The 18,750-nt window shown below is 40.5% G+C and overlaps 1 protein-coding gene across 1 annotated transcript in view; it reads left to right on the forward strand.

Moving 5' to 3' along the window:
- The window catches only part of KCTD3 (potassium channel tetramerization domain containing 3), a gene marked incomplete at its 5' end in the record, with an annotated part of 45,997 nt that overhangs the window by 2,486 nt on the left and 24,761 nt on the right, over positions 1 to 18,750 (forward strand). The window contains 7 exons of the mRNA XM_025209558.1: positions 992 to 1,037; positions 2,890 to 2,963; positions 3,816 to 3,874; positions 4,109 to 4,189; positions 4,972 to 5,112; positions 7,361 to 7,451; positions 10,798 to 10,988. Coding sequence (XP_025065343.1) covers positions 992 to 1,037; positions 2,890 to 2,963; positions 3,816 to 3,874; positions 4,109 to 4,189; positions 4,972 to 5,112; positions 7,361 to 7,451; positions 10,798 to 10,988 — 683 coding nt within the window. The remainder of the gene's footprint in view (positions 1 to 991; positions 1,038 to 2,889; positions 2,964 to 3,815; positions 3,875 to 4,108; positions 4,190 to 4,971; positions 5,113 to 7,360; positions 7,452 to 10,797; positions 10,989 to 18,750) is intronic.

Raw genomic sequence — 18,750 nt, forward strand, 5'->3', positions numbered from 1 at the left:
GAATAGTAGTTGATTTTTGGGATATTGTAAAGCAGCCTGGATACTGCATTACTTGTACTATTTAGAGCCACTATTGCTTAGTGTTGCTAACAGTATTTATTTTTGATGGAATTGGTGAACATTGTTTGGGACTACATTTAGAATATCTTTTCTTTCGTATGCTCCGGCAGTAGCTGTTAGTAATTAGATGTTTACATATTTTTGTCTCCATATTTGAAAATGTCCGTCGTGTCTTCCAAATAGTATACATACTCCAAAAAGTACACTTCTCGTTGGGCTATTTTTTTTCTTTCTTTAAATGTCCTGTAAAATATAATCTATAATTAACTTCTCTGACATGTAACCTATGAGTTTTTTATAGTCTCTTTGCCAGCCCCCCCCCCTCCCCTCCCCCACAACTTAATATTCTGATTTCAGTTCCTGCTAGGTGACATTGTTATGTCCTATAGATGGAGATTTCGCTTGTGGTTGAATTTTCTCAATTCTGTCCTTCTCTTTACATCTCTACTGGCTGCATCTGCTCTAGTGCTAGTGTCTTTAGGTGAAACATAAGAGGAGGATGAGTGAAGGCTATTGGTAACAATACCTGTTGTAGTACTCTGAAATGATAGAATAAATGGAGTTCCAGGGAAATGACCAGTTCTCTGTGCCTTCCCTTCATATAGCTTAGCAGGAATTTCTCTTAATACTCTGCGCTAAAGAGTCAAGCAGATCTTTATTTTACCTTAGTACAAAACTGTGTGTTCATGTAGCATTGCAACAGAGCATGAGCATTTAATGCATCTGATTTTTTATTTTTATCCTTCCTGAGATTGTAAAATTTCTAGGTGATGAGTCCATGAAGTCTCCACAATCTTGATGCACAGTTATTGGGTAACTTCTGATGAAAAATTGAATAGGTTCTTCAGCCTGGAGATAAATATTCTTATCCTTATTATAACGTGCTTTATAGACTACATTTTAACTAAAATAACTTTTTAATTCTTTCTAGTTTGCTGAGTGGAAGAATTTCAACGCTTAAAGATGAAACTGGTGCTGTGAGTAACACCATTGATAAATGATGAATGTTTGTTTCCAAATCTGTATTATACTAAACGTTACCTATATTACTCTTTGGTTCTAATATGATAGACTATTAGGTCAACTACATAGATATAGTAAAAATAGCAGATTAAACACCTTAAGGAATTAATATATTTTTATTAGATATTAGATGATCAGATATTAATCTTGAATAGTTAACTTTTTTCTAGGTTTCCTAAAGCCTTGTAAAATAGAGTGCAACTGTTTTGGTATTATATATTGGCCATGTTTATGCTAGCATCGCTTCCACTTCTACCACACGCGGGTTCAGAAAAGTCAGTTGTTAAGTTAAAGGCTAATGGTAAAAGCAATCAGAACTTGTGGTAGAGGTGATAACTTTTATTAGACCAACTGGATTTTTGCAAAAAAAAGTTTTTATTTGCAAGCTTTTGGGCACAAACACCCTTCATTAGGCACTGGAGAAAAGATTGTAAAAGTTCTTCTGGGTAGAAATGAAAGTTCATATTTCATAGGAGAGTTGAAGGTGTGGTAAAATCTCCTGTTTGGAAAAGTTAATTTTATATGCAGAGTAGGCTCAGAAAAGTTGGAATAATCTGTTTACCTCACAGTTGTTTGGTAAGCAGGATGTATTCATATTTCCTTCTGGTTATAGTGTTTCATATTTCACAGAGGAGTAAATAAATAGAAAGCTCCTCTGGGCAGGCATTTCTTATCTGATAAGGTGTCTCTGAGCTCTGTGGTGAGGCTCTGTGATGATGATGCAAATTACTGCTCCTGCCTTTGTTCAAGGTATCTCAGGTTTCTCAAAGGTGGAGTTATTCAGGAGTCAGTGGGACTTAGGAGCTAGCACCCATAATATGCTTTTTAGTTTATTTTATCCATCATGAAGGGACCTAAAAGTGAACTTCCAGAAAAAGATGTGCGGTAACAAACTTGTTCATCGGAAAGTCAAGGAGACGAACAACACTTTGGAATGTCTGTCTTATGGTTTTATATTATTACTTATCACAATAGTATCTGGGTATAGACAGATATAACAATGTTATCAATATCAAATTGTACTCATATGAGCTATAGGCTGTAACTTACATCTGTGTGCTCCTGTTTCAAGACATGGGTAGCCCTTGCAACTTTAACCCAGTTTCATTCATTGCTCATTCTCTCTTTTAAAAAGGTACATGGGATCAAGTTATATTTTTTGATTTAAGAGATTGCTCTAAGTACCACTAGAAAGTTGGTAGGGATGAAACTGCTTAGGGGGGGGTGTGTGTGTGTGTGGTGGTAATGACTTTTATATGTGCTTGTGCACATGTTTAAACATCTTGGACTAAATCTTGTGATTGAGTGTCTTGTACGCTAACTCCCACTCAGTGGGTGCTGCATATGAAATTAATGTGAAACAATCAGTTCTGGAGCAGTGTGAGCCAAAGTAAACTGCTTTTGGGTGCAGTGTCCACATGTGCACCTGGGACAGCAGCAATTTGAGCCAGGGTGAAGCAGGCCCCAGGCTGACTGGGTCCAATTTACACCTGTGGTCAGCATCTAGATGTGTTCAGTGCATTTAAATTACTCCACTGTAATTACTTGGAAATGGTACTAGTTTACAGTGGAGTTAATTAGTTTACTGCACCCTAATACTGGTGTATCTGTAGACAGTGATGCTTTACTGCAGAGCTAATTAATCTGCTCCACAGTAGTGCGTGTGTAGCTGCACCCACTGTAGATGAATTTGAGACTGCAAAGGGTGTATCCTCTCCTTTCAGACAGAAGTATAGTCTTGTTAGTGGAGCTGGTATTTTAAAGCATACTTTTAATGTATTTAATGTAAATTCTCTTTATTTGTAGATATTTATTGATAGAGATCCAGCAGCATTTGCACCCATTTTAAATTTTCTTCGTACAAAGGAGCTAGACTTGCGGTAAGAAGTTCTGGTTCTTTGAGAGAGTTTCCAAAATATAGTTTGCAAGTGTGGAAATTTTACATGATAGGACTTTTCTAATTCTATGGATAAATTAAGCATTCTAACACATGACTAGTAAATTGGGCACAAGACCCTAAAGCATCTACTCCTGCTTAGTCACTGGTATGAAGTATAGGACTGAAAGTCTTTTATTTATAGTTGGTTATAATGTCAGTTTTGTAACATATGGTACATTTCTCGGTCAAATTTCTGCAGGCTTTTCTGTAATGCTAACTTCAATTTAGTGATCTTAACCTAGGGTTAAAAAAAAAAACACCCTACTTTATTTCAAACAATGGGCTATTTCAATTCTAGGGTGGAAATACTTTTGGAGTGCTTGCAGATGCGGAGGGGAAAAAAAAGACACTGTACTTTAAACTCGGCGCATTCCCACACTGAGCCCCAGCATGCCCAGAAGAGGCAGTGCATTACTTCAACCCAGCACTCCTGACATCTGTAAAGATTGGACACCTTAGTGGGGCTTTTTGGGAACTTTATCTAATAGCTGATTGATCAGCTTTCACTAAAAGTGCCAATAAGCCTCACTGAAAGCCTGATATTTACAGACACTGCAGACCTGGGTTGAAGTAATATGCTGCTGCTTCCGGTAAAGCACATTTTTAACATCTGCAAGCAGCCTTAGTTTATTAAGTTGAGGTTTTCCAGTAGGTTTAGATCTGAAGCTTATTTTAACCAAAAACTTCCTGAGAGACAAACCCTAGTTTAAAAAAAAAAAAATCTAATGTTCCCTCTTTTAAAAGGAAAATACATATTTTCAAGACATTGTTTTCCTCTTTCTTTCACCTCCAGGGGAGTAAGTATTAATGTTCTCAGACATGAAGCTGAATTTTATGGAATCACTCCTTTAGGTAAATGTTTTTTATGTGATTTCTAATACTTAGCATTGCCGTAATAATAATCTTCTTATGTTTTAAAACTTTGAACATCTCTAAGCCAGAATGATTAACAAATTTGTTTATAGAGAAATTGTGGTATTTCAAGTATTTGCTGTTGTATTGCAAAGATTGGTTTAAAAACAAGGTTTATAACCCCTAAAGATTCATTTAAAGGTTTTTCTTTTTGATGCTATTTTTTTTTCTTAGTAAGAAGATTGCTCTTATGTGAAGAGCTAGAACGTTCATCATGTGGCAGTGTCCTTTTTCATGGCTACCTACCTCCTCCTGGTACTTCTCTGTTTTTTTACTGTATTTATTGTGTGTCGTTTCAGTATATGGACTGTTACATTTCATAGTCTTGTACGGTTGTTGGCTTGAAAGGTTGTCAACAGAACCATTAGTTAATGGGCAAACAGACTATATTGTTTGGTAAAATCTTTAATGTGAAGCTGGTAAACAGTACCCTTTGGTGCAACATGGTATATATCCCTTCATAGTTGAGTATTTGCTCATTTGCTTGCATTGCCTGTATGCACCACCAAAGACTATACATGATGTAACTGGGGGAAAAATACTGGATGAATGCACAAGGAAGTGGAAAGGAGAATGGAATCCACTTAAGATTTCTTTTCCTAGTGGGGATGGAAGAGGACTATTTCCTGCCATGGGAGCTACTTATCTCCATAAGTTGAGTCAATTTCCAAAGCAGATTTATTTTAAATACTTGCACAAATCTGCAAAACTTAACAAAACTGGAGAAAAGTTAAATCCAAGAGCAATGGCACTGTTTTGAACAGTAAAGTATGGGTCTTAAATACTACATAAAGTAGGAGAACTATATGGTTTCTGACACTTGTCAGCAAGGGGTTATTTCAAGCCATTGTCAAAAAAGGATTTGATTATTAATGTAGAAGGGATGAAGCTATGATTTCTAGGATTATTTTATGAACTTAAAAAAAAAAAACAAACGTTTTACATTTTAGAAATAACATGCAAGGACAAAGTTCCTGAAATATTACAAGAAAAAGTGCAAGTGCTTTTTTTGAAAACTGTCCTTTCCTTTTTTGTAGGCATACCCTCTCGTAAAATAAACAATGCTGCTGGGCCAGCTACTGATGTCAGAACAGAACAAAATGGCTCTGAAGCTGAAGGCCGAGGGGGTAGTGTCCAACCCACACTTGTTGGTACTAGAGAAGGTACAGTCAGGCTAGGTAAGGAATGTCTCGCTCTGTTGCATTCCCTCCTCCTTGCCTCCACAAATGAAACGTTTTGAAAATGCAGCTTGCAATAGGAAATCAAAATCAAAGGACTTACCATGTGTCTGGAGATATAGCCTGATATCTATGGGGAAAAGTAAATGTTAAGGTTATAATGTTATGCACTCAGAAGTTAGGTTAAGTAGAATAAATTTGCTCAACTTGTTTGTTGTGTTAGTCTTACGTGACATCACGTAGTGAATCTGATAGAGCCAGGCTCTCTTGGGTTTTAAACTAATGCCAGAAGTGTAAAAGAACATTCTCTCTCTCGAAATTCTTTGCATTATTCATGGTCCATTTTGTACACTGAATGTAATCGGTCCTGTGAAACAAGTAGAACTTGATTGTATAACTAAATGTTCTTTTACTGTCTTTTCCGCTTTCTCACGCACATCTTGTCCATAACCCTTGTGTTAGCCACCAATTCCAGGGAAAGTCACATGGCTCAGTGATAGTAAGTTTTTTCCAGCTGCCATGCTTAAAGGGGCTTAATTGTTTCATTTAACCTGAAAGAAGTGTTTAGCCCATGCATCAGCTTTAGGTCTGTGATTATAGATCAGACTGTGGTCATCTTAAATTTGTTCCCCCCACACTATCGTGGCAGGAAAAGCAGAAGCAGAGGGGCAGGCAGCCTGACTCTTGCCTTCTTCACCTCCTGCTTACACTCCTTGGCAGTTGCACACCCCTGGCTCTGCCCCAGCTCTGGACCATGCTGCCACAACTGCAAGATCTCATCTTGGGCCCTGGAGCAGCTCCCTACCCAGCTGCATGCCCTGCCAGTGCTGCTGGGGCCAGTCTCTATGGAAACCCTTGCTCCATGCAGTCACCACTACTGGGGTCTCCATGGAAACTGGTCACAGCAACATAGGGGGTAGGGGCTGCTGGGAAGTGGAGTCCGGCTGCTGGCCTTTAGCTCATCCCTGGTCTACTTGGAAGTAAAACGCATGTGTAGATGCACCCTGTTTAAATTATACTTCACACAATCCATGCTTTACATAATATCTTGTTTTGCAGTTTCCCATTTAATTGTTTTTTAAAAGTTTGCTAAGAACAGTTTCATGCCCTTTTTTTGTCATCTCTGAATGATGTCGGGTTGTGTTGTCTACCTGAGTGCCCTGTGTGCCTCTGTTCTCTCATGCTCATTATCTTCTGCCATGCAAGGTTTCTATGCCAGGTGTTGTCAGCTGGGGGTACGTGTATCACTGGGGGTACTTGAGAAGGCACTAGGGAGTGCGCATGGGCAGGCAAGGACAGAGTGCTGCCATGTACCATCCCGTGCTGCCACTCAGGCCCCACCCATCTGGTCAGACACGGGTGGGGCAGGGGAAGGTTGCATGCAGCGGCTACTGCTGCTCCGCATTCGGCCATGTGCTACCCTGCTTCCACCCCACCCACCCTGCTTCCAGCCACTGGGGTACACTGATCCAAAAACGTCAATAACCCCAGTTCTGTGCCATCCCTTGGTTCTACTGTGTCACCCCCACAGCCTGCTTAGGCTCCATGGATCCACTTTGTCTGTTTCACTGAGAAGTTCATCTGTTTGTACATTGATCCTATGAAGCATGGTGGTAACATTGGAGGAAGGCCTTTAAACTCTTCAGATTTCTTAGGGCCAAAAACTGTCTTCTGTGGAAAAACACAAAGTATCTCCCCTACTGTATAACAAACAAAAGAGCAAGTGGAGGTATTCTGGGGTCTTGCATCTTTTATAATTAAAAATAGCTCCCTCTGGAATTGCTTCTTAAAATTCTGTATTGGAGAAAATGATTTAATCCACTTATGTAAATGTGCATAGCTTAGCCTCAAATATTGTGCCGGTTTGATGTAAATTAAAAGCTATTTACAAGAAAGTAGACTTTACATTCCTGTTGTTTAAACATAAATTATGCTGTTTGAGATGCTTTGGACTTACCAGTTGTTAGCTGAAGTTGCTTAATTCTGCTAAAGAACATAATAGCTTTTCATATCAGAATCTATAGTTGAATAGATCACTAATAATGACAGTGTTTAAGGGGCAGTGTCAGTCGCACACACCCTCTCAGAAGGCAGGTAATTCTATAAAACTGTTTTTGGAAATCCCAGTTTGAGAACGCAGTTCAATTTTTGGTTATTATTCTGAAGTCTCTCTCTCTCTGTGCCTAAGTTTGGTTAAAGAATGATGCTATAACTGGCAGTAATTTTTTTTTTCCATATTACTTTCTAGGATTTCCTGTGGATCCACGGAAGGTTTTAATAGTAGCTGGCCACCATAACTGGATTGTGGCTGCCTATGCCCATTTTGCAGTTTGCTATAGGTATGGCTTAGTACTTTTCTGTGGGTTAGATTCCTCCTTTTATATAGGTGTTCTAATTACTGTATTGAACTAAATCCAAGATGACTTCAAGTTTAAGATGACCCCCCCCCAATAATTTAGAATCTATACATGGAAAATCATAAATGCGTTCTTTTCTATGTATAGAATCTGATTACTGGAGAGTCATCTTAAATTTGTTCCCCCCACTCTGTTGTGGCAGGAAAAGCAGCAGCAGAGGGCTAGGCAGTCTGTCCTTTGCGTTGTCCATCTGCCCCTGCGTCACCTTGCACTTCTTGGTGATTGCAGCCCCTGGTACCTGCCCCCAGGCCACTTGCCCCTGCCCTGGAGCTGGAGCCATAGCAGCTCCCCTGCTGCTGGGTGGTCTTTCCTGTGTGTCCCTAGCCTGTACCATGTGGCCTCCCCCAGGCTTGCTGCCCCACTTCCCCAGTACTGCATTGTCTCCTCCAGAGTTGGGCTGGAGCCAGAGCTGCAGCAGCCACCTGTGCCATGCTGTACTCAGATCCAATACCAGGCTTATTTTCTCCCATGTTGATTGCGGGATGGGGCAAAACCTGGCATGGATTCAAATAAATATGGTACATGATTTACAGAATCCTATGCTGTTAATTTCTTTCAAATCTTAACCTGTTCCATTTTTAAATATGAAAACTCCTAGTCCAGCGGTAATATTGGCATGCACCTTTTGGGGGATCATATAACTAACTTTTCTACTGCACCTCATTTCCACTATCATTGCAGAATTTCTTGCTGTTATGGTAATAGGGACATCTTTAAAAGTCCACTTAAATTGTGTAAATTTAAACTTGTATTTTAAATGTAACTACAGTAGTAAGTTACAGAATTGAGTAGTGGTCTCCATTGTTTGATTTGTATAGTGGACTAACTGCTCTATTTAAAGCAAGGATTATTTAAATTACTTTGGAAGATTCATTTTAAATATTCCTCTTCCCTATGCATTTAAAAACTGAAAAATGTGTGTTCTGGAAATTTGTGTAGAATACAGCATTGCAGTATTCCTAAGAATTTATGCATCTGTACAGTGAAATCCACTGCTCTTTCTTTCTTTTGCATATTTGTAAGAGGGCTGCTAATCTGTCTTGTACTTCAGTTCTATAGTTTAGTGGAGCTGTGTTTTAAATAAAAATGTGCTGCTGTACTTAAGCATTACCAAGTGAAATAGTTATTGTCTTTAAACCACCCCCCCCCCCCCCCCAGCTAATTTCGGTTCAGTATTAAACTTATTTAATAAAATCATCTGATTTGCATGGTGCAAGCCACAATTACCTATTGTTCTTCCCTCTTTTCAGTGTTCCATCTATTTTTTGTTGTTGTTGTTGCTCATTGTATGGCAGTTCTCATAAATGAAAGCTCCTTTTCCTGCATGGTAACCTGGATAAACCAGTTTTACCATTTTGAACTAGGTCATCAGTATTCCTTTTACTTTAAGTAGAGCATCACAATTTTAAGTGTGCTCTAATAACAGGACATGTTCAAAATGTAAATCCAAAGCTGTCCTTTCTTCATTCATATTATGTGCATCAGTTTCCAGTGTCAGTTTAGACTCCTTTCTTTAAATTAAATTGGAAGGAAGTGGGAAGCATGATCTATGTTTGCTTCCTCTTTCTTGGCCCCTGAAATGTTCATACCTACTTATCCTTTGGTTCATCTTGTTCCTGCTTAGATTAAGACCAAGACTCTTTGTGGCAATTTTAGGGCATCTGGAAGGTGGGAGGCAGCATAACATTTTAATTTTAAAATGACTGTACATATGCATTGCTAGTGTACTTGAGTGGTATCTGTGCAAAAAAAATAACATCCGTGCATCATAGCCAGATGGTCTCTTGAGGTGTCATAGCCTCAGGAGAATGTGAAAGGTAGAGATGGAATGGTTGAAAAACATGATTAAAGTCATGAAGTGGCAGTTTGCAGTAGATTTAGTCTCTGAGGTTCGTGCAGTAAAAAAATATTTTAAAACTTTCTTTGCATTTTTATTGTAAGATGGATCCGAACACTTGAAAGGTATGTTATAATCTCCTTTAATGAATTAACACTTTAAATGTTTAATGAAGAAAGTTTTGTAAAGACTTAAAAAAATTGGCTCTTCTGCTTAGCAATATGTATGCAATATTTAATCTTTTTCATTGATCAGTTGCAGAACAATTAAAAACTGATTTCTAAAAAGTTTAAAATATAATTTAAGTATTTGACATTGGTGATACTTAACCTTTTCACATGCAGTCTTACAGAAAATATAGCAATTCAGTAGTAGCTTCTTCTCCTAAACTTATACACATGCTGTACACCCCCACACAACCAGTACAACATGCTGCAGTACATCTCAACCACACTGGCTGTCTGCAGGCTGATCTAATCTGTCCTCCAAACTGATTTCCCATAGAATTTTGATTCCAATTCTTGGTCATCCTTATCTTCAAGGCATTCTGGCCTGAGCCCAAGATGTATGAAAAACTGCCTCAAGCTCCAGGAAAAAGACTGATTGACAACTTAACTCTTCTGGCACAGATGGAACTCTTTTCTGCTCATCTGTGCAGAAGACAACAGTTTCTTGGGGTCGGTCCATAACTGGAATGAACTTTTTTTCTGGGAACCATGAGCTGTTATAGTGTCACTTCCACTCAAAGTGCAAGGCACATTTCTTTAATATTTTTCTAACGTACAGAAACGTGCATATTTTAAAAAAAAAAAAAAAAAAAGGCCAAGGCTATAAAATCTCAAAACAAAACTACTCTGGCTTCTCTCCTGTGGGGAGAGTGAGAGAACAAACACCTGACAAACATTAGTCCTGCTGCTTAAGGTCCCACTGGAAAGCACTCGAGTAATATGTTGATGAATGCAATGCAAGACCTGAAATAGATCAGAATATTTTCAGGAGTCCTGCTTTTGTAACTCTGATATTCGCTCATTTGAACAAAGAGGTACATGAGTAAATAGAAGAAAAAATCTCTGAGAAAAGTGTTCATAAAATGTTCTGTTCTCAGCAGTGAGGTAGAAGCTAAAATTAAATTATAAGGTTATAAGTTTGTGAAAAAGTATGTTTGGTGAATTCAGTGTTTTTCTTTTTTAGAATGAGATACTCTTTTGGCTTAAGCCATACTGTATAGTAGAGCTTCAGGTTGTGAATGAGAACTGCTAGGCTAAAATTTGGTATGGATAAATTTAGTACAACTGCCATAAATTTGTACCAGCACTAGTCAGCAAACCCACATCTTTTTACCTTCTTTTCAGTATGGATTGCTTTATTGTACTGTATCGGTAAGCAAATTGTGTTAATGTGCCACTCTGTTCTTCTTTTCTTCCATTTCAGAATCAAAGAGTCCTCAGGCTGGCAACAGGTTTTCACAAGTCCATACCTGGATTGGACTATAGAACGAGTAGCGCTGAATGCGAAAGTGGTTGGTGGTCCTCATGGGGACAAAGATAAGATGGTTGCCGTTGCCTCAGAAAGTAGCATTATCTTGTGGAGCATTCAGGATGGTGGTAGTGGTAGTGAAATTGGTGGGTTATTGTTTGGGTTCTTTTGGGTTTTTTTAATGACATCTTACTACTAATGCTTTCTGACCCAGAAATATGTATTCTGATTGCATGCATTAACAGCATATATTACGAAAGGTATAAAAAAAAAAAAAAAGTTTTGGTAAAGCAATCTACTATCATTCTTATGGTTCCCCTTCTGCTCATCATCTTGAGCTGGACTAGCTTCCTTCTCAGTGGGCGCTTCTACACATGTGCTTTACTGCTGAGTAGACTAATTAACTCCACAGTAAAGTGTTCACCATCTTCTACATATGTATTGGAATTAGGGTGCAGTAAACTAATTGACTCCACACTAAGATAGTACTGTCACCAGCAACAGTACTATCTTAGTGTGGAGTCACTTACTGTGCAGAAACACAATGTGTAAATGGTGACCAGGCAGGGTCCAGAGTCCTGCCTGACTCCTAACCGTGTGACTCCACAAGGTCAGCACCATGATGCCCCAGCCAGGCCTTTCCACCACCCGATGCTGCCGGAGCCCAGGACTGAGCCCCCGTGCCTCCTGCCAGCTTGGCTGTGCTGTGCCCCAGCTTGAATTGCTGCTGTCCCAGGTGCATTTGTAGATGCTACACCTGGGAGCAGTTTACTCCAGCTTGAGCTGCTGTGGAGTTCATCATGTCACATAAATTGCATGTGTAGATGCACCACTGAGTAAAAGATAACAGTCTAGACTTTCTCATCCCTTTTATTGGGCAGAGACTGGTAACTACCATTCATGTTAAAGTGTTATTATTGGTTTATTTTAATTGGACAGGGCATATCGAGACATGCATGGACATTTTATTCTCTGGGGATAACTAGCAGCAGTGCACTTTTCACCACAGCTACTTGTCCCTGGGGAGTGTCCATGCCACGCACGCTTTGGTGTGCTGCGAGTTACCCTGGCAGCAGTAGGAGAGCCTGGGGTCAGCACTGTGCTAGCCCCAGCAGCCTTACCTGAGGTACTGGGGGCCTCCTGGGGCTGCAGCTGCAGCAATTCTGTTGCACAGAGCCTGGCTGACAGCAGAACGCAGCTCAGCTCTGCTTTTCAGCAGCACTTGCTGCCCAACCATGCGTTGTGCCGATTTTGGGGTTTTTTTTTCCCCCCATGGGTTGTTTTTTGACCCCTGCATATCCAGGGGTCAAAAAATCCCATGGAAGGGGGGTGGAAACCTGGCACAGTGCACGCTTGGGCAGTGTGCTCTTGCAGCGCGTAGAATGCCAGACTACAGTATGTGGCACTGCAAATGTGTTTGCGACACCACATACTGCATAACCATGCTCATCTGGACTCTCGCAGTGTGTTTTGGAGTTTAACTCAGTCTATTGGATTCCATTCTTTAGTACTACATCAAGTGTATTAACATAAAACTTTGAAATGAAGGACTAAGCTTGCTGCCAAATTGTCAACTGGATTTTTCTCCTTTTTTTTGTACTTGTGTAGGTCACACTTGAGGTGTTTCTTCTCCACTCCCCATGTCTCCTTTTCTAATTTTTATAATATTTTGCAGTTTCTAAATGAAATGTGGAGTTGACACTTGCCACAAGTGGTTACTATTTTGAACACAAATATTAATGTAATATAGGCATGTAGCACCCAGACCCAAACAGTTCAGTACCAAAGGGTGTAGGGTGTTAGAGGTCACAAATAAATATCAAAGACCTTTGAGGGAAGCAAAAATTCCAATACAAATATGATTGATAGCTTGTCTTGCTTATTAAAATGTATAAAGGCTTAACGGCATGAGCAGTGGGCTCTTCTGGGACAGTTAAGGGAATGGTAATAGGGAATTTCCTCAGTTCCCAGACTAGTATTTAAGTCAATGCAACAATGATAGTAACAGTCTGTTTCCTCTAGCCCCAGAGTACTGTCACTAGGGATTTGATTTAATAAGCTTACCACGAAGAATAATTGTAATCTTTTCGCACAGACATTTCTCTGAAATTGTCTGCAAAATTTGTTTAGTTCTTTGTCTATAGCCACTTTCTTTTCTTTTCTTTTTTTTTAAACCCACACAAACTTAATGATGTATGAGCTAATGTGATTGAAATGAAATTAAGCAATGTGATGTAAAAATATTTGCAAGTTTTTTCAGCCTATATGGACTTTATTATAAATATAGAAAATTTGGAATGCATGACTTGGAGTAAATGAGTGATTATTTTTCTGACTTGCAGTATTCATTAATACCTGTAGGATGCTCAGAAATGTTGTTTCTCAACATCCATGAGAGATATTAAAATGTATTTTACAGGTGGGGAAACCGAGTCATGGGCAAAGTGGTTTGCAGAACGTTGCTCAGCTAGTCTGGCATCATGGAGAATGGGAAATTGCTCTTTTTTGTCGATTAGGAATTCTAGCCCATTTGGGATAGAAAATAAAAAGTTATTAGGATTAATTGTTATCTACAGTTCTTAAAGGTTCCTTGTTTTTTAAGGACTGTGAGAAGAAAATTTGTGTAATGTCAATTATTAAACTGCCATTACAAGAAACATATTTCTTAAATGTGTAAGACAGCAGAATTCTACACATTAAAATATTTTAAAATGCTTTCTTAGATTTTTCTTTCCCATAAGTGAAATTAATATTTTATTAGCTATTCCGTTACATGGAGCTGCCTTTTAAAAAAAATTATGAAACTCTTAAACCAGAGAGATAGAAAACCTAAGTTCATTTTTATAAATACAGCTTTAACTGCCATAATAGTTCAGCAGTCCTGATGCTACTTAAGTCAATACATGTATTTTAGATTATTAATTCAGTTGTTAAAATTTTCTCTTTTTTTAAAATGAAATTAAATAAAATGTGGAAGTTAATTATTGTAATTTGAGAAGTCCTTATTGTGAAAAAAAGTCTGACCAGCTGGTAAATTGTACTTTTGTCCAGATTATGAATCAAGTGTAGCACACTTGCTTTTAAACTGCTATTGTAAATCAAATGTGTGTATCTCTTTTTTTTAATTGAGTGAAATTAAGAAATCTAATAAGATAGAATTAAAGTATTTTTAATATTACAGCCTGTTCCTCATGTAGAGACAAATGTTTTCAGCCCTGTCTTGGGATAGAGAGGTAGTACTCTGCTCATGTCCTGTAAAAGAAACAATTTGTTCTTACAAATGCTCTTTGGTAGCTGACAACACCATCCATAGAAAATTGGAAGGCCTGGCATCTCCATGATAGAGCTCTCCCAGAGGCTGTACTCCTTTCAATATTACTTACATAAGACACCACTGCTGGATTGCTGCTATAAGCAGTATTTTACTGAGAAAGCCCCTTAAGACAGGAACCTGTCATTACTTATACCATTGTCTTCCCTGTGGATGACCGTCAAGATTGTTGAGCCTAAGCAGGAGTGACACTTTAAATTCCTTCAGACCATTCAAGCTGTCTTCCTTGATTTTCCTGAACCTCGTCCTTCTCTGGAGTAATCAATTCTAGTTGTTTCTCTGTTTTTATTATTGCCTCTCTTTATGTGTCTTATACTGCCGAATAGCTTGCATCAGAGATGATCATATTATGCCCTGAAAATAATTTGCCATCATAATTAAAGCATTAGCATGTAAAAAAGATTCTTGACTGCCATCAGGGAGCGTTGTGGACCATTATCCTTTTACTTAGAAGAAAGGGCATCTTATTTTTGTCATTTGAATGCATCTAACTAAAGTTTGGGGATTTCCAGTTTCTAAAAGCTTTTTCAAGGGGCTTCTGGTGAACTTTGAGAAGGCATTTGGGTATATACTGCTACATTATTAAAATTAGGGGTGCACTGATAAAGATTTTCTTGGTCAATACTGATAGCTGGTTATTAACCAGCCATATTGGCCGATACCAATCCAATAGCTGGTTTACAGGAATGCAGCCAGTTAGCTGGGAGAGCAGCATCCTGCAGGTAAGTCTGTAGGGAGGAAGGGGCATGGGGGAAGGCAGATTGAGGCCCCATGGTGAGGCAAGGAGTGGGGGTGGGGCAGGTGCTGCCCAGCCAGGATGGTGAATGCAAGTCTGGGGCAGGGAGTGGGATGGAGCTATGGGTGGCTTGTTCAAAGAGGTGGGGTGGGTGGGCAGATCCCCACCACTGTGCGCACCCCTGGGGGAGGCATGGGGGACATGTGCCTCCCTGGATTTGTGTACCGGGCAAGGGCAGGCTGCTCACTGCGGACTCAGGGATGGGGGCTGCACTGGCTTCTTCCGGGGCTGGGCAGGGGTGGGGCAGGCTCAGTGCTGGGAGGGGTGGCTATGGGGAGGTTACAGGGTATTTTGGGGTGGCTGTAGCGCCCCAAGGCCCCCCCTAGCACTACTGCTACCCACCCCATGCAGCTGAATTGGACCCGAGTGCAGTCCTAGCCTAGACCCCTTGCTGGGAAGAGGCTGGTGCAGCCCCTGGCCTGGAGCCAGCAGCAGGCAGCATGCCCTTGCCCTGCACACATCTGGGGGGGGGGGGCACATGCCCCCCATACTTCTCCCAGGGGTGTTCTCAGTGGCAGGAAGCCACCCTTCCTGCATCCCACAGATGAGCTGTCTGCAGCTCCATCCTGCTCCCAGCCCCAGGGTTGCATTCACCGTCTTGTCTGGGTAGGCCCTGCCCCAGTCCCTCCTTCCTTCACCATGGTGGTCTCAATCTAACCCTCACGCCCCTTCCTCTCTGCAAACTTAATGACAGGAGGCTGCTCTTCAGGCTGCTGGGCTGCATTTCTGGCTGTGTGCATGCTGCGGCTACGCACATGCATGTGGCATTTATCGATGACATTTATTGGCTACACCAGCCAAAAAAAGCTGATGGCAGATAATGTTAGTTTTTCTTTTATCAGTGCCAATCTGATATGCCACCAATATATTGATGCACCTCTAATTAAAACACTTAAGAGGCTATCCAGGATGCTTATGAAACTTACTGTAATTATTGGTACAATAGGAGATCAGCACATTAAGAAATTAATTACTTGGTATTCTATATAACCTCATGAGGCTTTAAGGTGTTTAAGGCGAAGAGATTAGTTTATGCTTGGAAATCAACAGCATTTAGGATGTGGGTTATTTTAATTCAATTGATACATGTGGCAAGCATCTTACCAGGCAATTCCAAGAGTGCAAACTTGGAAGACTAAACATTTTGTTGTGTTCAGTTGTTGTAGCTTACAAAATGACTTAATGTTGTAGTAAGCTTCTCAAACTTGTCAGTCACTAGAAGTCATTGTAGGTAGCTGTAGACACTGGGTTTTGTGGCCCAGCTGGGCCCTCCTAGCTGGAAGCCATAGCTGCCCCAGGGCTGAGTGAAACCCCTGGGGCTTGGGGGGTCATGGCTGCTGTGATCTCCCAGGTTCAGGGGTGTGTGAAACCCCTGGGGCTTGAGGATTGCAGCTGCTACAATCCCCCATCCCCTGGCGTGTGTGGGGTCACAGCTGGGAGCCCCTCAACTGAGGGGGGTCCCAGCCATTCATAGAGCTTCTTGTCAGTGCAGGGGGAGCACCGGATCAGGCTCCCCCTGCACCAGCAATAAGGCACAATGGGATCTGTGTGATCCCACAATCGCGCCACCTACTGTGCACACGTGGTATGGCAGGAGGCACAATTGTGTGGATCATGCATTGGATCCCATCACACCTCTGTTCACACATGCAGGGGGGACCTAGATGTAAGACTTAACAGCAGTGTTAAAATCATTGGACCCTGTGAGCTGGACATCCTGCAAGTGGTGGCAGTGGTGTTAATCAGCGCAGTTGCCAGAGCTGCTGTTTTGGTGTGGCTCTGGAACCCGAAAAGTTAATGCTGTTTCAACCAGCCTCTCCCTGTCTTTCCCCTTGCCACCGATCTTAGTCCTCAGGTGCAACCCTGTCTTCAGTAGGTAAGGACTGGTGGTGAGCAGCGTTAAATCTTTGGGTTCTGGGGCCACACTGAAATAATGGTATTAATGCTACCGCTGCCTAGCTCTGGCAACTATGACAAAAGGCCCGTGAGGCTCGATCTGTCCCACAGATGTATGTGGTCCAGCTCACAAGAAACTCCTCTGGCTGGTTGACCCACCTACATAGGTCAGATCTGGCCTGCAGGTTGGATTTTTGGTACCCCTGACTTGGGGGTGCAGATAAGAGAGAGAGAGAAACTGTGTGTTGTTCCTAAAGTAATTTTGCAGATGTTTTAAATATTGGTTGCCGAACTTTGCCATAACATTTATGATAGTGGAGATCTCGGTGTAAAGTGATCGTTGGGTTTCTTGTGCATGTTTAGTTGCTGTTGTTGTTTTAGAAGTAAACTTGTACTCAAAGTTTTCTGTAGCAAAAGATAAAATGTACTCATAAATGTTCTTTATGAGTAGAAAAGTCAGATTTCAAGTGCTTCCGGATATGTTTGTTATAAGAGAGACACCGTGGTGTTTTGTAAAGGGTATCCTTCAGTTTAGTTAGAAATGTGTGTATAATAGGTAGGGACCATTTGACTTTGTGGTGGAAGTGGGCTCCACGGTGGCTCCTTTAATCTTACAAGCACCTTCCCTTCCTCCTTGCCTCCCTCACTGGTGATTGGCAGAGGGGCCTTGCCACTTGCTCCTGAAAACTGCAGTCTTTGCCTCCCTACTGATTTTATTTATTTATTTGCTTTTTAAGAGCAAGCAGCAGGGCCCATCCGCCAGTCATTGGGGGAGCAGGGGAACCTGCAAGATTAAAGGAGCTGCCACGCAGCCCATGTCTGCCATTAATTCAGTAGGAGCTTATTAATATACCCTCCCACAGATGATGGTAGTGTAAAGAAAAATAAGATTTTCCTACCTAATTGTAAGATTTTTCTGTGACAGACGCTTTCGGCATAGAAGTGGCTTCCAAAATAGAAAACGTTTGTTTTAATTTCTATCTATAATATTAAGAGAACTTGTTTGAAAGGCATTCACTCTAACAATGACATTAATTATATTACATCTCTTTTTTCTAAATTCTCGAGCTATTCATTTTGTGTCCGTTACGGACAGCCCTTGTGATGAGCTTTACTTCGACTCCCGTTCAAATAAGAATTCCCCCCCACCCCTCCTCATACCTCGTGCTCCACACTGGTACTCGCAGTCAATTGCAACTTGAAGGAATCTGTCACGGTTGTGTGGTCATGTTTGACTCTACCTTTTTTATGTTCTGCAAGCTGAATGCTTTTTTCAGCAGTCAAGCACTTGTGATAAAATCATTATTTCAGCAAAGCTATGTTCAGGAGGAGATCTAGGATTACTGTAATCTATTAAAATTTCTTCTGAGAGTTGGAAGAGACTGGGGACAGAGCATGAACTATAAACCCACCAGAAAGTGTGCACTGCCTCTTAATTAACATGAGTAAAACTTGCATCTCATGTTTAAAATGAAGCACTTTATACTCTGAATAAGGATTGTCCTGACAGACACCATTCCTTAGTGGCTGTTTACTTCAAATCTCTGTGATTTGTTGTTCTAAAGAGACAACTTCTCACTTTTTTTTTTTAATCTTAGTTTAATTGTGGCATAAGAATGACTTAACACTTCTTAAATTTTCCAGGAAATCCAGGTAATTTATGGGAAAGTACTGTGTAGCCTTTTTTCCCATCTTCTGTAACTGGAATTATGACAATGGGTGGTCCTGTCTTTTCCAGACAGTAGTTTTATTCTTGCTAAAAAAACAACAACTAGTAATACTACTACAGTTCAGATCTGTATCGTAACAGGTTGTTTGATTTGTTTTTCGTTGTCACCTTATCCTTTCTCTTGATTCCTGTCTCTCTCTCCCCCCTGCTTTCCCC

The sequence above is a fragment of the Alligator sinensis genome, unplaced genomic scaffold, assembly GCF_000455745.1.
Source record: "Alligator sinensis unplaced genomic scaffold, ASM45574v1 scaffold842_1, whole genome shotgun sequence".
Lineage (NCBI taxonomy): Eukaryota > Metazoa > Chordata > Crocodylia > Alligatoridae > Alligator > Alligator sinensis.